At 39.8% G+C, this 17,042-nt stretch overlaps 1 protein-coding gene and 1 long non-coding RNA gene across 7 annotated transcripts in view; one reads left to right on the top strand and one right to left on the bottom strand.

Annotated features, from left to right (window-relative positions):
- The window catches only part of AHI1 (Abelson helper integration site 1), a 64,186-nt gene that overhangs the window by 8,053 nt on the left and 39,091 nt on the right, over nucleotides 1-17,042 (top strand). For 5 of the 6 annotated variants that reach the window (XR_014154814.1, XM_081855254.1, XM_081855257.1 and 2 more), the window contains exons 3-15: nucleotides 710-831; nucleotides 1,797-2,407; nucleotides 4,114-4,301; nucleotides 5,444-5,663; nucleotides 6,693-6,885; nucleotides 7,980-8,075; nucleotides 9,138-9,323; nucleotides 9,971-10,126; nucleotides 11,136-11,268; nucleotides 12,764-12,887; nucleotides 13,993-14,222; nucleotides 15,024-15,127; nucleotides 16,210-16,328. Coding sequence is in view for 5 of the 6 variants with exons in the window: in XM_081855254.1 (XP_081711380.1) it covers nucleotides 710-831; nucleotides 1,797-2,407; nucleotides 4,114-4,301; nucleotides 5,444-5,663; nucleotides 6,693-6,885; nucleotides 7,980-8,075; nucleotides 9,138-9,323; nucleotides 9,971-10,126; nucleotides 11,136-11,268; nucleotides 12,764-12,887; nucleotides 13,993-14,222; nucleotides 15,024-15,127; nucleotides 16,210-16,328 (2,482 nt within the window). In the remaining variant the exon portion in view is untranslated. The remainder of the gene's footprint in view (nucleotides 1-709; nucleotides 832-1,796; nucleotides 2,408-4,113; nucleotides 4,302-5,443; nucleotides 5,664-6,692; nucleotides 6,886-7,979; nucleotides 8,076-9,137; nucleotides 9,324-9,970; nucleotides 10,127-11,135; nucleotides 11,269-12,763; nucleotides 12,888-13,992; nucleotides 14,223-15,023; nucleotides 15,128-16,209; nucleotides 16,329-17,042) is intronic. The other variant, XM_081855258.1, reaches the window with a different exon arrangement.
- LOC309338281 overlaps nucleotides 10,148-17,042 on the bottom strand; it is a 74,514-nt gene continuing 67,619 nt past the window's right edge. Inside the window, exon 3 of the long non-coding RNA XR_014154829.1 lies at nucleotides 10,148-10,635. This is a non-coding gene — a long non-coding RNA (uncharacterized lncRNA). The remainder of the gene's footprint in view (nucleotides 10,636-17,042) is intronic.

Raw genomic sequence — 17,042 nt, 5'->3', positions numbered from 1 at the left:
TTTTGCGTTGTATGAACCATTTACTGTTAAATTTTATCTGTGTAAAGAAGGGTTCTTATTACTGATTAGTATTTACAGCATTGCAGACCTGGGTCCTGTTCCAGAGATGATAACTGTACGCCCAAAGACCCTGACAGCAAATAGTAGTGCATGTTGATATGCGTTCATGTCTGCATTGTGATGCAGTAGCTAGTTCGCAAGGAAAGAATCGGCAGTATTATCACCACAGTGTCTGCTTCTTTAACTCTTAGCAGAAATGGAATTGCAGATCCACCCTGCCAATCAGCACTTAGGCTTTTTACAATGAGGTTTGGCAGAGTGGAAACAGGGTATTTGTTCTTGTTTTCTATGGCTAGCAGGAGTCATGGCCTCATATTATCTGGGATCACCAACTTTTTGGGGCCTGTTTCCAACAGGAAACAATATTGTCAGCACCGCACACAGCAACCAAGCACACACTGCAAGCTTTTCTATTGATGACGATAGAATTATTTATTTATTAATAAATAAATGGATTGTGGATTGTGATGAAACCTCTGTGGTTCTAAGAAAGCCTTTTTCAGACCTAATTTCAGCAGGGGAAGGAAGAACATCTGCAGGGACCTTGGGTTCACCTTTAGTATGAATGGAAGATGATAACTGGGCTGTGACAGCCATTTTGAGCTAATAAGCTAATGAAAGTGATGAAACTGCCATTTGACCTTTTCAGTGGAGAGTGAAGCCAAGGCAAAAACCAAGGTTCGTTTTGAAGAAATATTCAAGAGCCATGCTGACCTAGCAGATAAAAAGAAATTGAAGAAGAAAGCATTAGGCACGCCAGAGAACATTGTGGTGAGTTGGCTACTCTATGAAACTTTGTTTGCCTGTCTTGGCAAAAAGGTTTAAAAAGAGCAAAACTTAGTGTCTCTCGCTCAATTCCTTAAGAAGTATGAAGAAAAGTGGACTGTTCTTTGCAGTTAATTTCTTTCGGAAAGCAGAAATTGTTGTAGCCTTGGGGTTACAAATACCAGCACTTCAATCTCATGATTTAGAAAAGCACGGCCTTCAGATTAATGATGGCTGTTTCTTTTACTATTACGCTGTTGGTAGTGGAAGTGGCTCACTATACTAATTTGTCCTTTTCCATACATGAAGGAGGTTCTGTGAATGTGAAAAGAAAAGCACTTTAATTATCATTTTAATATATGTTGTTTTATTGATGCTTATATTGAGAAAAAAAGGGTACTAGTACTTTATGCAGGTATCTAAGTTCTGTGTGTCTCATCCACACTCTGTAAATTTGGTTCAGGAAACAGCAGTGAGTTACTACACATACAATTATACTAATTTAATGGCCAAATTACAATTTGGAAATATCTCTTTAAATGGTTTGTTAGGCAGAATTTTTAAAAGATTTTGGTTACAATTATTTTTATCATGAGGGCATTTTGTTAAATATTATTTCAGTTACACTAGATCTGTACACCCTCCTCCTCTCAGTAACGTTTATTTTAACAACGTATAACGCCATAGTGGTAGGTCAATTTTCCAAATACTCTTGAATACATTTGAGGGATTTTTTCTTAAAATAAGCTTTGAAGAATATATTAAAAGCTTGGTCAAATCTAGAATCTTTTCATGTTTCATATGAATTCCATCTGTTGATTGCAACATAAAACAATTAAGACTCATTTAAAACTTCAGTGCATGCAGTACAACTAATAATGTACCAAAATATTAATATTAATATTATAATACATATGCTTATAATTATATAAGAGGTGACTGACTTTTCAGTGTTTTTGTCTTGATTGTAGCTTGAAACATTTAAAAATCATCTTGGCATTACCCAAGAAAGTGAAAATGCTGAGGTAATTATAAATGATACTTATAACCCAGAGGAAAGGAGTCCACGGATTACAAAAAGCAAGCTCAGACACAAAGCCTCAGTTGCAGAAAAAATAAATAATAATGTTGTTAGTGGAGAGGAAAGCGTGCAAACAACGTCTAATAAGAAGAAGAAAAAGACAGTGTTACACGAACAACTTAATGAGGAAGAAAACCTACGTGAAACTAAGTTGGACAGTTTTGAAAAACAGATTCATGTTTTTTCAAAGAAAAAAACAAAAAGTGTGTTAGAGGCAGATGCATTTCATCAAAAGGGGGACGGCCACATAAAAAGTGCCTTGAATGGAATGAGAGGGAGATCTGAATTAGATGAGGAAGAGCAGCTAATTCAAGCCTATGAGCAGCAAGTGGCTGAGGAAGAAGCAAATGCAATTAAGAAGAAAATAAAAAAGAAACTTAAAGAACAGATGTCTGAATTCACCCCCAGTGTTCAAAGCCAGGAAATGGCACTGAATAATGAAGTGAGCAAAAAGAAGAAAAAGAAAAAAGAAGTATCTGTTGTATCTGAAGCTCAAACAAGGTATAGTGGCGAAAAGCAAATTGGTGTGGATTTAAATCTTTAACAACTGTTTGATTTTCATTGCTGTTGTTGAAATGGAAAGAGTTGTATGGCTCTTCCCCCCTCCCCAACCTGGACATACCATTTTACAGGAGAAAATGTCATGGTGTTAACTGATCTGAAAAAGCATGTACGGTATACCAGTTCTTCTCCCTCCTCGCAAAGTTACTTTCTGAGTTGCTGGGAAGCCGTGAGTTGTTGCTCCTGTGGGAGGTGAAGGCGGGACTCAGGAAGGAGTGCAAGGTAGAGGAAGGTGGGCAAAATCGCATTTGGCTTCATTTCTATTTCCCAGCTCAGCTTCCAGGCACCAGACCAAACTTGGGGAGAATCTTTATTGGCTTCATTGCCTTTCTCTCTTAATGGCTTCCTCCTAGACACACACTATCTGTTTCCTATCTTTAGAGAGGAGAGAATAGAATCCTAAGAAACTGCCTTATACCAAGTCAGGCTGTTGATCCATGGATTTCAGTATTATCTCTGATGACTGGTAATGGCTTTTTTGGCTTTTTGACAAAAGTATCTCCCAACCAAACCTGGAGATGCTGGAGGCTGAATTTGGATCCTTCTGCATGCACAGAAGATGCTCTCCCTCTGAGCTAGGGCCCTCCCCTTTCCCCTTTGTGTTGCTTGGCAAAAGAAATATTATCATCTGGGTTGAGTGGGGCTGTACCCCTGTTGTCTGTTGCCTTGGTGACTGGGTGAATGGTTCCCACCAACCACATCATCTCTTCTCAGCTTGTTGACAGCCTCTATTCTGGAACTACTCTTTGCACGAACCCAGCTTGGTGGGAAGAGATGATTCATTTGTATCACTTTCCTTGCTCATCTCAAGATCTCACTTCAGGGGGGCAGCTAAGTCTAGGGATGGTAGCAATGCATTTGCAATACATTGACCCTGCCTTAAGTTTACATGGCCTCCTTTTCCTCCATCAAAGCCAGGGGAAGGGAGCTGGATCCAGTCAGTGGGCCGTGCTACAAAGGAAAATCCAAGCTGATCCCAGCAAGTTTTAAGTTACTGCTGGTCAGCTGATGGGTCTGCTTTCTGCTGGTTGGCGGTGATGCCAGTGAGCCTGAAGTTGCTGCCCCACCCCCTTCCCCTTGAGCTCATAGGTGCACCAACATCAAGCTGCCTTCTGCTGGAAGTATCAAATTCCCAATGGGGAAAGTGGAGCTTCAGGTCACTGTTTGAGTTCCCTGTGGCAATCACTGTGCCACAGCTAATCCCAGCAGAAAGGTGCTGACTTTCTATGGTGTCAACTGTGCTATAGAGCTCACCATGGGGAAATCAGTAGTGCAGCCAATACCAGCTGGTTTGTTCTCACTATCAGTCAACTGATCATTGGTGAAAGCAAGCCTTCTTTGCCAATGAAAAATCAGGAGCACATTCTGCCTGCTTCACACTTGATCTGACATCTGGTGCGAGGCAGATGGCCATGACTTTGGTGAAATGGCTTTGTGGGACCCATGTCAGGCATAATTAAGGCTCATGAGCCGGTGGACCCCACCCCCCGGCATGGCTGACCTCAACTAGCCACTTTGGCTGATGGTTGGAGTGTTCCTTACTTGCATCCCTCTGGCAGACAGCAATCATTATTTTGGCAGGTTTGGGCAGGGCTGGGTGTATGTATACATTCCCTTGTTTAACAGCGAGACTTACTTCATTGCAGTGCAATGTCCCTCTCTGAACTACAGAATGACCCAGAGGAAGAAAATACCCGCAAAAAGAGATCATTGGGAAAACCGCTCATGTCAGAATCTAAAGAGGATGATGTGCTAACAAAGGAACAGGAACTGGAGGAGGATATTGAAAAACAAAAATCTAAAGGAAAGAAACCGAAAAGAAAACCCAAAAAAGGTTTGTGTGGCTACAATTTGAACCTCCACAAATGTGCATATGACTACAGAGCTCATTTATGTGGCTGCATTGTGTGCTGTTCTGGGACGCAGGTGGCGCTGTGGGTAAAACCTCAGTGCCTAGGGCTTGCCGATCGCATGGTCGGCGGTTCGAATCCCCGCGGCGGGGTGAGCTCCCATCGTTCGGTCCCAGCTCCTGCCCACCTAGCAGTTCGAAAGCACTCTTAAGTGCAAGTAGATAAATAGGTACCGCTTTATAGCGGGAAGGTAAACGGCGTTTCCATGTGCTGTGCTGGTGCCGGCTCGCCACAGCAGCTTCGTCACGCTGGCCACATGACCCGGAAGTGTCTCCGGACAGCGCTGGCCCCCGGCCTCTTAAGTGAGATGGGCGCACAACCCTAGAGTCGGACACGACTGGCCTGTACGGGCAGGGGTACCTTTACCTTTTTATTGTGTGCTGTTAGTGACCTTGACTGCACCATCCTTGTCGCAAAAAAGTTGTCTGAAGTTTGTCACATGTGACCCACTGTGATTTTGCACAAGTGAACTTTCCAAACCTAGGTTGAGTGGTAGCATGTAAAATACTAGTTTGTGCTCATGATGGCTGATTATCTGCTGACTATAAGCCTTGTGCAGTCCAATTAGAGTGAAAATTGTACTGTGAGCATAGAAGATGAATGAGTTGCCCTTACCTCACATTTATTTCAAATAAATATTGAAATAAGGACTCATTTATTTGTTCAAGAACAGTCCTGCTATGTATGAATAACAATTTTTGGAAGTGGTCTATTCGTTTGACCACTTGGAACACGTTGGAACATGTAATTGGAAAGTTTCAGCTGCATCTGCTTTGTGTGTGTGTGTGTGTGTGTGTGTGTGTGTGTGTGAAACTGCTGTTCATGTTAATAGATCACACATAAAGAGTAATGTTGCACATACTAATAGCCAGAATTTCTATTCACCTAACCAGTTTTTGTCCAATGACACATGCCTAGATATAAGCAAACATGCTGTCGAATATACTAACTGGTTTTTCATAATGCATTGTAGAACTAGCGGGGCTTGGTAACTACAGTAGGTGTTTTCAATTTAATTTTGATAATATTTAATTCTCACTTGAGACAATCTTCCTTCTGCTCCTAGTACTAGAAGAAAATACCCCGAATGCTGATGAAAATACATCACATGTGACTGATGGAAGTGTGTCACCGGAATCAAAACCTGTTTATGATGATAGCCTGGTTTTAGGGGTTTACATCCATAGAACAGATCGACTTAAAACTGATCTCATGGTATCGCATCCTATGGTTAAGGTTCATGTGATTGATCAGAAAACTGGTCTATACGCCAAGAAAGAAAATAGGTGATGTCATTCACTTTTAAAGTTTCCTTTCTCTTATCTTATCTCTCCAATTTTCCCACATCAAATGTGATTTACTGTAAAGACTTCTCAGTTGAGTATTGGTGTCCCTGGAATCTCTTTCCTGCTTAACTTGCATGTTCAGGATTTTAGTTTGTTTTCATAGATATGTGCGCTTATTGTCTTGAGTTGCAGTTGAGCACTCTGGAAATATATGCAGTCAGTTGCAGGAGAAATGAAAGACTACCAAAAAAACTGAAATTCAGTTACTTTTCAAAGTTCATCCTCAAGAGACTTTTCTGCTTATGTAATGTTGCCCATCTATAGAGGGCAGGGCAGAGTGTTCATCAGATAATGCCAGAAGGTGTACTGAATGAGAGGCCAACATGGAATAAGGGTTGCATCAAACCCCAGAGTAGCTTCTAATACATGTAAAGGCCAGAAAGATGACAGGAAAGAAAGCATTACTCAACTCCGTACTCAAATAAGATTTAAAGCTGCAGTCCTATGCAGGATTTCCTTGACAGTCCCCTTAAACTAAGTGGAACTTAACTTTCAAAGAAATATGCATAGGATTAAGCTATGCCTCTCATATGCGAAATCTCTTAAGTGTCATAGGGAGCACACTCCAAGCATAGCATGTCAAGTAAACATCAGGTTTTAACCAGCAAAAAGACTGGGTTAAAATGGTTAAGCACAAAGCACAAAAAGTACGTTTTTTGGGTAAGAATATAGACATGAATTTACAACCCTTTGGATTATTTCCTTTAACTGTGCCTTTCATTGATGTTAGACTACATTTGCTTTGAGCCAAAGTTATTGAAGCTGTCCTTGCACTTCACAGGGCTGTGGATATTGTGCCTAGAATAGTCTGCGTTGGAATAAGTTTAAAGCCAGCTGACACGTGGCTGTTGAACATTTCACATACACACCCTGGTAGCATGAATGCTAGACTGTTACATTCCCCATACTTCCCTTTTAAGCAAAAGGCTAGGACAGTTAGACTGAACAGAGTTTATTGTTTTTATACAGCAGCCGATCTGTTTCATCTTTTTATGAACAAGAAAAAGTGGGACATATTCTTCCCATTATGACTCAGCCGTATGATTTTAAGCAGTTTAAGTCAACACTTCCAGAATGGGAGGAGCTAATCATTTTCAATGAACGCTTTAACTATTTCCTTCAAGATACTGAAGACAGTCCAAGAATAATCCTGTTTTTTGAGGTACAGAATGAATTTCCATTTCATCATGTTACCCTTAATTTTGGCAAGTATCTTTTAATATTTTAATTCATAGATTATTTGAAAGGCAGATGGCATAGGAATTATGGATTGTGCCCATTCACGTAAGGACTCCCACTTGCACAACAGAATTTCTCTTTCACCATGCATCCCAAAATCTCTCTTGGGGGTTCCTCCAATACTGTAGAGCCAATTTCTGTTGTTTCGGCCAGGGAGGAGGAGCACAGGATCATGACTCGGTACTAGAGCATCAGCTTTGCATGCAGCAGGTCCCAATTCAATCCCTGGTGTCTCCAGATACGGTTGGGAAAGACTCCCTGCCTCCAACTCTGAAGAGCTGCTGCCAGTCAGTGTAGACAATACTGAACTGCTAAGGCGGTTTCTGTGTTCCTAAGCAGAAGTCATTGCTCCTGTACATAACCCAGCTGACAATAGCAGGTGCAAGGTTCTCTCAAAATTTCTTCTTAGGCCTCCTAACAGCTTTGTAGGGGATGCCTGGGAGCTGGGGAAGGAGACAAAGTATGTAACAAAGAAGCTGCCAAATGCATTATTTGAGATTTTTCATTGATCCTTAATGAATATCCTAAATCATTTTGTTTTTGTTTTTATTATGTATTTTGTGCTTTTTTAGCTTGTATTTTTATGCTGTGAACTACTTTGCTATCTACAGATGAAGGGGGGGTATTTAAATCTAACAAATGCAAAATAATAATAATAATCATCATCATCATCATCATCTTCCTGAACATGCCAGCTCTACATGTTTTCCTGCTAAGAAAACCCGTATCCACCATATTTGAGGGGTTTCTACTTGTTTATTCTAAGTGAGCTGCCACGTTTTGAGAGCTGAGATGTGCCAAATGCAGGAGAACTCTGGAATTCTCCCATTCTGCGCATACACACACACAAAAGCAGAGCTCACTGTGTGGGGGTGGCATGGAGGTTCTTTCATAGGCCCCACTCTGTCCCTGCAAATAGCATTCAGAGCCAAAAGAAAATAACTTAGACTAAAAATATTCCTTATCAAATTGTTGATTGATTTTAACTAAATAAAACTTTTTTCCCAATTTGGTCAGATACTTGATTTTCTGAGCATGAATGATGTAAGGACCAATTTTGATGTACAAGCTAAGGAAAGTGGCTTTCGGAAAATCTCTTGGGCATTTCTAAAGGTATTTTATTTATTTTTTAAAATGGGAACTTTCCCCCTAAAGTATCCAAATAAAATCTAAGCAGAAGTGAACATAACCTTCTGTGTTCAGTGGTGAAACTATATTTCAATCTTGGTTGTGGTAATAGATGAACTGCAAGCACATTTGTCCAATAAATGTACAAAATTTAGATGAGGTACCAAAAAAAATCCCATGAAGGTGTTTTGTATGAAGGTGGAGTTTAGTGCTATTGCGTTTCATAAAGCCCCATGTTTCCCCTGTGTGTATTGTGGTATCCTTTCAGAACTGAATTTAAGAATCTCGGTGTGCATCTCTGCTGCATCTTATGGTAGAGATGGTCATAGCATAGGCTGACTGAAAACAAAGAATCCAGTTACCAAGGTTCACCAGCAAGTGCACAAAGGCCTGTACCCCTGCGCCAAAGATGAGCCCTAATTTTGTTCTGAGTGGCTTCTCAATGTCAATTCATCCATACAGATGAAGTTATAATCAGATGATCTGCTGATACCTAACTGTGTGTACTACATCCTCCCATAGGAAACCTGTGCCCACTATCTGCGGTTGCCAGACTATAATGTTGTGGTTTTAAATTGTCACATCGCAAACAGGGTTTCGGCTTTCTTTATTTAAAATTTGTTTATTCTGTATTTACAGCCTGCATCATAACCAATCCTGGGGCAGTTTATATATTTACAAATAAAACAATAATGCTAATTGTTTATCGATTAAAAGAACCCACAAGAACAGATAAAACACTAAAATAAAACAATAATTGTCAAAATGCAAAGCACTTCCCTCCTTCCATATAAGGTTGACTAGATTAATATTTCACAAAATCCCAAGTAAATAAGTTGGTGTCAACTCTGCTTCAGAGGGAAGATCATTCCATGAACAGGAATGAGAAGGCCCTTTATCATAGCATGATGTACCTCTTGCAGCAACAGAACATCAAAAATTGACTTCTCCACAGTTCTACTAGCATTTAGTTTGTAAAAACTACATCATTGTAACCCACAACTAGTAATCACACATTTTTTCACTTCGAGAATTTTGTCTTTTCAGCTTGTGGGTGCGAATGGAGTTCTGAATGTTGGAGGAAAACTACGTCTCCAACTATATTGCCCTCCTCCAAGGTCCAGATCGCAACTAAATATTGTGGAAGTTTATGATTGGTGGGCAAAATGTCCCAGAAACCATTACCCCTCAACACTGTATGTAACTATAAAGGGCATTAAACTTCCAGAACATGTAAGTTTAAGTTGCTACCAACTAAACTTCAGCAGAGATATATCTGTGGGCGTGAATCTGAGAAAAGTTGTTTTTTTTTTGTTTTTGGCCTTTTATAACAAGCTGTAGAACGGAAACAATTGGCATGTTCCCTTAAATACTTGAACATTTCACATCTGGTTGTTCCTGTCCAGCCATCGCTGGAACTTTGGCTACTTTTCTGCCAGCCAGGTGCTGAAATTTGTATTTAAAGGGAAGGGAGAGAGATCCATGAAGCATTTTCAGCCGCTTCTTTCATTCAGTCTGGTGAAAATCTGCTGAAGTGAATAGACTTGCAATAATAGAGATCTATCAAGGAACCTAAAATATATCTGTGTTACAATTATTTTATTTTTAGATGTACAATTTTTAAGATTTAAGATTTCAGAAATATTGGTCAGACTTCGTTCATTTCCATGTTAAATTATGATCCATTCTGCAGTTCTTTTGAATTGATATGTAGCATTAGTCATATTTAGAGTAGACCCACTGAAAGCAATTGACTTAAGTAACAGAAGTCCCTTTCAATGGGTCTACGTAATTGGGGTATGGCTTTTCTTGGCTATCACCCTAATAGTTTACATCTGCCAAAATAAATTTGTCCTATTACACTTTTAATCTATTTGTAGGTAGATCCTTCTTTACGGTCTATGATGGCTGTTCAGCAGGAATATCATTCTCCCTCATTCTTGGACCTGCAAAGTGAAGTATCTAAAAAAGCAAATAGTTCTGGACCACATGTGAAAAAAGAAGAACTACATAAGTGGTCACGATTTCCTGGACAGGCAAGAGTTTTCATACCTTTGTACATAAAGATTGTGTTTCTAGGGTGCAATCTATAATTGTATAGCAGCACTTTCTTGTTTTCAGGTGTAAGCACAAAACAAATGGTTTAATTCCCCCGCCCTGCCCCAGTGTATGTGAAAAGTCCCAACCACTAATAATTTCCATGTCAACTGTGAAGGTTTTGCAGTGATGCAGTAGAGGCGTGCGTTAGAATTTAGAAGTGAAGTTTAGACAGTCAAATTAAGAAAACAGCTTAGTAAAAAGCATGAAAATTAGTGTGTTAACACTATTACCAGTGTCCCCCAGATTTCTTTGGACCTGTTCAGGCAGTACTTTTGTCCACAGGATTCTTCTTCTTTTAATTGTTTATTTTTAATTGATTGGGTATATATCTTTAAAAAGCAAAACAACCAAGCTAACAATTACATACCAGAATTCTACTTAGCTGGTTGAATGGGAGAAAAAGCTTGTTCCTCAAGCACATGCATTTTTTCCGCTGCTTCCCTCACTGCAGAGAGAAAGTGTGTGCTTTCAGAATTTGCCATGCTGATTGCAAGATCTATCTTACATAGTCATGGAGATCCTACATTTAAGCATAGATTCTCTTATGGCAAAACGGTCTGTTACCTTATTCATGCTTTTAAAAGAAGCATACTTAAATTGACCCCTTTTATTTTGATGGAAAAGCAGTCCTGGGGCTCTAATACAGAATGTTCTCTAAACCAGAACAGGGGTCTTGCAGCAGTTTCTCATTGATTGCTGCTCAACTCCATCTCTATCCCACCAGGGTTAAGCAAGTAACTGGCTCAGGGCCCAGATCAACACCCCATTCTCCCATGCCGGTGAACACACATCTGCCACCGTTCCATTTTTCCTATGTTAACAGCGCGTTTTTTTTATCAAAAGTTTGCTGTAACAGTCTATCACTGATACCTTCCTGGAAATAGTTACAATTAGTTGATGATGAAAATACCACTGTGGAAATAACAGCTTGCTTTGGAAATGCAGGTTTGCCGTATACCAAATAAGCATCTGTTTTCCCTACGAGCGGGAGATATGGGATGTTTCTGTATTCGCTTTTCCGAAGACGGACGAACCTTAGCAGCAGGTTGTGCAGGAAGAGATGCTTATCCTATTATTTGTAAGTCGCAGCCTTACGGCGTGTTTCACTTTTAATACAGAGCCTCAAAATAATCAGTGTTTTTGTCTCCTAGTTTCATGTTTTTGAAAAGATTACCCCAAGACACAAGTGTTACTTTTGCTGCATCCTCTCGCAGTCAGAAGAAATTGGTCAGTGGGACAGTGGAGGGAGGCGGTTTTCAGTTTAAGACTGGCAGAGGGGGCTCACTTGGTAATTCCACAGTCCTGAGGTAGCCTAGGAGAGGGCATTCTTTGTGACAGCCCCTAACTTGTGGAATTCCTTCCCCACACTGATGCATTTGGCACCTTCATTATGTAGCTGTGTCAGATGCTGAAGACACACCTCTTTACCCTGGCCTTTGACACATGAGAAATATATTTTATGATACATCCTGTTCTTGTGGCTGTAATTTATTTAAAACTGTATTTAATTTTTTTAAAAAATTCTTTAATATTGTATTGTTTAAATGTTGTATTTTAAAATGACTAAATAAATAAACATTTTATAAATAAATAAAAATAAATAACCTGCCCTGGACCTTATGGTGAAGGGTGGGGAAAGAAATCAAATTAATGATAATGATAATAAAAAATGAATGCAACAACAATAACAACTGGTGTAACAAGCAGTTAAGTTTGAACCACTTGTCAAGCCTCCTTGATTGAAGAAATGATGGTTATGATTATATCTAGCCCCTACTGCCAAAGGAGCTCTGGGCAACAAACAAAAGGCGGGATATAAATATGGAGGGGGGAGAGAGAAACATATAGATATTAGGTACTCTGAGATGGTTTCAGAAGGGTTTTGGGAAGAAGTAAATGTTGAGGTATTTGAAGGATGAACGCAAGGGAGCACGGGCTCGGAAAAAGCAGCAAAACTGCTACAAGCAAAAGAAGTGACATAGAAGAAAGTTTGCAGATAGAAATATGTGTAGAAAATGAATGTGGCTTACAGCAAATGATAGTGTAGCCAGTAATGACTTTTGCAGTATTTGTGGTTTCTCACCAACCTTCCCTATTGATGAGCAGTTACATAGCAGGAGAAAAGGACACTGAAATAGTATTATTGTTCTTGAATTGGAGTGCTTTATAATGCCATTTTGTTAAAAAGCTTTATTTAAAAGTTTACCACACATACATAATTCTCATTCAACCACTAGATGGAAATAGATACTTGCATGCTTATTTTAAATTTAGACTCTTAACATACATCTGGCAGCCACTTCTGAAAATCTGAAAATCAGATGCTGGTAGAGGCCGGATATAACTATCATGTCCAGTAGCTGCCGGTAGCTTATTCTCTCTGCATTCATTTAATTTCCTTTTAAAGCCATCTAATCTGGTGACTATTACAACATCCTAGGACAGTGTGCTTGTGTTTGTGTGAAGTACTTTTTGAAACCAAATAGTTTCCGTTTGGATGCTTCCTTGATGTTCGTGATTTCTTAATTTTACCTATTCCTAACCCCTTAAAAAGCTTTTTGTGTTTTCATCAGTATATGAGATTCCTTCTGGGCAAAACCTGGTGGAATTTTATGGACACCTGAACATTGTATATGATCTTTGCTGGTCAAAAGATAACCAGCATCTCCTTACCGCATCCTCAGATGGTACAGCAAGGTTAGTATAAGTGAGTTCGTCTTATTTCAATGGTAACATAAAGTGAATTAACATATTATATGTCTGCCTCTTTCCCTTCTTTTTCACAGACAGGGTGTGGGAGAATTCCATGACAGAACCACTGCAGTTCCACTGCAAGGAGAGTGGAAGATTTTTGTTGTTGTTGTTGTTGTTTTTGCAACTGCTCCCTACCTTTAGTATGTGTAAGGGTGTTCTGTTTATTTAATAAATATCATCCTCATAGGATCACTTTTCTGCAAAGGCAATCTCTTGAGGAGAAAATAAAGCAAAGCCCTCCACTCAACCATATTCCACAGACATCTTTTTGACTGTACCCTGTTCTCTTTACCCTCACTTAATATAAATTTTTACTTTTTATTGTTGCCCTTTCACTCTTGCACTAAAGAAGAGATGAGGATTTTATTTTTATTTAATGCAAACCTCCAGTTACAGCGTAGGGACACGTGTGGCGCTGTGGGTAAAACCTCAGTGCCTAGGACTTGCCGATCGTATGGTTGGCGGTTCGAATCCCCGCGGCGGGGTGAGCTCCCGTCTTTTGGTCTCAGCTCCTGCCCACCTAGCAGTTCAAAAGCACCCCTAAGTGCAAGTAGATAAATAGGTACCGCTTTCTAGTGGGAAGGTAAACAGCGTTTCCGTGTGCTGCGCTGGCTCGCCAGAGCAGCTTCGTCACGCTGGCCACGTGACCCGGAAGTGTCTTCGGACAGCGCTGGCTCCCGGCCTCTTAAGTGAGATGAGTGCACAACCCTAGAGTCAGACACGACTGGCCCGTATGGGCCTTTACCAGTTACAGCAGTGACACTCTGCTAGGTTATACTGGATAAACTGGCATTTCAAAATGGCATTTGCATGGGGGGAAATACTTAAGGCGTTTAAAGTTAAAACAAAACAAACCACAAATTACTTCTTAAGATAGAGGACAGCACAAAAAGCAAATGAATGTAATTTGGATTCTTTGTAATAATTCAGTGAAGAAATGATATCCATTCTGGATATCTGGCTAGCATATGACTTGGTAATTAAATCACATACTGCATTTTCTAAAAGACATTAAGTTAAGAGTTTCCTAAATATTGTTTCCTTCTAGAATGTGGAAAATTGAAGCCCAGGCTACATCAGCCGTGAGAGTTTTCCCTCATCCTTCCTTTGTCTACACTGCTAAGTACCATCCAGTAGCTGAATATATTGTAGTGACAGGATGTTACGACTCTGTGATTAGAGTATGGAATGCAAAAGTGAAGGACATTTATGGGCAACTTCTACAAGAGTTTGATGGTCACAAAAGTTTTATCAATACATTGTGCTTTGATGCAGAAGGCAAGTTTTGAATCATTTCACTCTGATAATGCTGTATGCAACAATTTAGCTCATTCATCTTTATAATAACTCTTGCCAGGTGTGGCGTGACTGTTATCATTCTGTAGATGGAGGCTGAGAGATTGTGGCAGCCTTGCTGACAATAGAACGTGGCTAAGCAGAGAGGGGAAAGGGGTGTGGCTCATCAGAAGGGCCTGTGCCACCTGCAGAATCTTCTTCCCATTCATGCCCTTTTTTTAAAAAAAGAGAAGGTTCCTTTAATCAAAGCACAGCACGAGAAAAGCATATTATGTGCATTGTTTGATGCAAATGGGAGCCAAATGCTCATTAAATAGAAATAAATAAATAAATGATTGTGAAAATTCATGTGATTAGACAGAATGTGAGATGACTAGGATGGGAAAAAAATTGATCACATTCAGTGTTGCATATCATATGTGGCATCTGGCCAGTGATCTCCCATGTCACATGTAATTTTAAATTGGCGTAGTTTAAAATTTTGAGCTTCCATTAACATTTTCCATTAACAAACTTGTAAACTTTGTACTTGAGTGCTGCTTGCAGCTCTCCCACAGCTTTTCTCACACCTATGTAAGGTGAGAAAAACTGGGTGCTAAAGACTCAGCTCTGGAGACAACTGGGGGACAGGGTGAAACAAGAGTCACAAAAGAAACAGGAAACAGGCATTTGGAGCAAAAGAAAGAGATGCAAAAGGGAAAAGAGATTTGACTAGAAAATATTTTCTGAATTGCTTTATCTGTATACTTTGTGACATTAAGTAAACAAATTACTATTTTCTAGGATTTCATATGTTTTCTGGAGACAGCACAGGGCTGATCATCATCTGGAATACTTTGGTAAAAGGCAATTCTCAATCGCCAATCCAAAACTGGGGTATTGATAAGGTATATAGATATCTTAAAGTAATAAAATAACTTCTGTGCACGCAATTTTATGGAAAGATGCTGGAAACAAGTAGTTTTGTAGCCATATATAGGAAAGTTTAGAGTTTTGTTCCTGTTAGCAGCAGGTAAGTGGTATGTAGACAGGATTCACCAAACCAGTCCTGCCAGTGGGATTCCCTGCCCTTGCCCCCTCCTTGAACCCCCTTGAGAAAGGGACTGAAATTTTGAAAATAAAAGTGGTGCAGTCACTTAGAATAAAGCAACTTCCCTATGAGAAAATGTTACATCATTTGGAGCCTTTTAGCTTAGAGGAAAGGCAATTAAGGAGAAATATGATGGAGGTGTGTAAGATTATGTACGGTGCAGAGAAAGTGGATGGAGTTTTTCTCCCTCTGGTATAATTCTAGAACCCGGGGCCATCCACTGAAACTGCATTTTGAAAGATTCAGGACAGACAAAAGAGCGTACTCCACTCAGCACATAGTTAAACTATGGAATTTGCTGGCACAGGATACAGTTATGGTAATCAACTTGGATGACTTTAAAGGAGAATTAGACCAATTTATGGGGGATAGGACGATTAGTGACTACTAGTCATGTTGGCTATGTTCCACCTCCACATTCAGAGGTATGCCTCTAAATACCAGTTGCTGGGAATCAAAAGTAGGGACAGTATGTTGCGTGCTTCCTATAGTCATCTGGTTGGGTACTTTAAGAACATAATTTTGGACTATATGAGTCCTAGTCCAACAAGGCTCTTTTGTGTTGAGATTCTTCTCCATAAGAAGTAGTGTTGGCTGCCAATTTAAATGACTTTCATGGGGGATTAGACAAACTCATGGATGATAAGGTTGCTAGCAATGATAGCTCTGTAGTTACTATAGGAGCATAGGCACTATGCCTCTGAATAGCCTTTGCTCAGAATCAACCATGGGAAATGGACTTTGCAGAGGTATCTGATCTCCACAATGGGTTGCTAGACTAGATAGGCCTTTGCTTTGATCTGGGAGGGGGCTTCTGCTTATGAGTATACTGTATTGCATCCATGTTTTTACTAGCTCTGTCGGTGGTGTTTTTTGTAGGAGATAAATGATGATGATTTTAAAGGGACCGCGATCAATCATTTAGAGGTACATCCAAATGGAAGGCGTTTATTGATCCATACTAAAGACAGTACTGTGAGAATTATGGATCTCCGAATGTAAGTATCTAAAAGTGACTTACTTTGTTTTAAAGTGTTAAAATGATATTTGGGTATACTCTGTTCTCTTTTCTTTCCACACACTTAAAAATAACCTAAATTGACCTATTATTTCCAGGGATAGTAGGAGGACCTTAGACCTCCAAAAAGTTATTCCTTCCGGGGGCCACAAAGCAGTATGAATCTAAAAGGGAGAAAAGGGCTCCTGAATTAATTCTGCATTGTTAGTGGGGTAGGTAGGGTTTTCCCTAGATCCTACTCATATGTGGGGCCTGAGCCCAAGTATTTTTAATTTTCAATCATTAGCAGTCTTTCCTTTGTGCATTTTAGTTAGTAGGTGGGAGATTGGAAGTAGGAAAGTATTACTAAAAGAAAATCCTCAGAAAATTGCCTAGAACCTTCTAAAAGTAAGATACCTTCACTGATTCCTCAAGAAGTTCTGCATGCTTGCAGAAGGCCTTATGAATGCCTTGAAAATGTTCTGTTGTACCCTCACAGATAATCCAGCACCTGAGAGTTATTGTAGATACACAGAGAGATTTGGTATTCATGTTAGAGGAAGATAGGTGCAGAATTACAACCAATGTAAGATTCCTGCCTTATCAGACACAATGCCTATCTCATTCATCATTCTGTCCCTATAGCAGTGCAAGGGTAGAGAAACCCTTACCTCAAAATAAAGACCTAAACTCAGCTATGGGGGATGATGGTGGG

Source organism: Podarcis erhardii, assembly GCF_964252035.2.
Source record: "Podarcis erhardii genome assembly, chromosome: 3".
Taxonomy (NCBI): Eukaryota; Metazoa; Chordata; class Lepidosauria; order Squamata; family Lacertidae; genus Podarcis; species Podarcis erhardii.
Note: the sequence above shows the minus strand (reverse complement) of the source record. Positions and strands in the feature narration are given on the sequence as shown.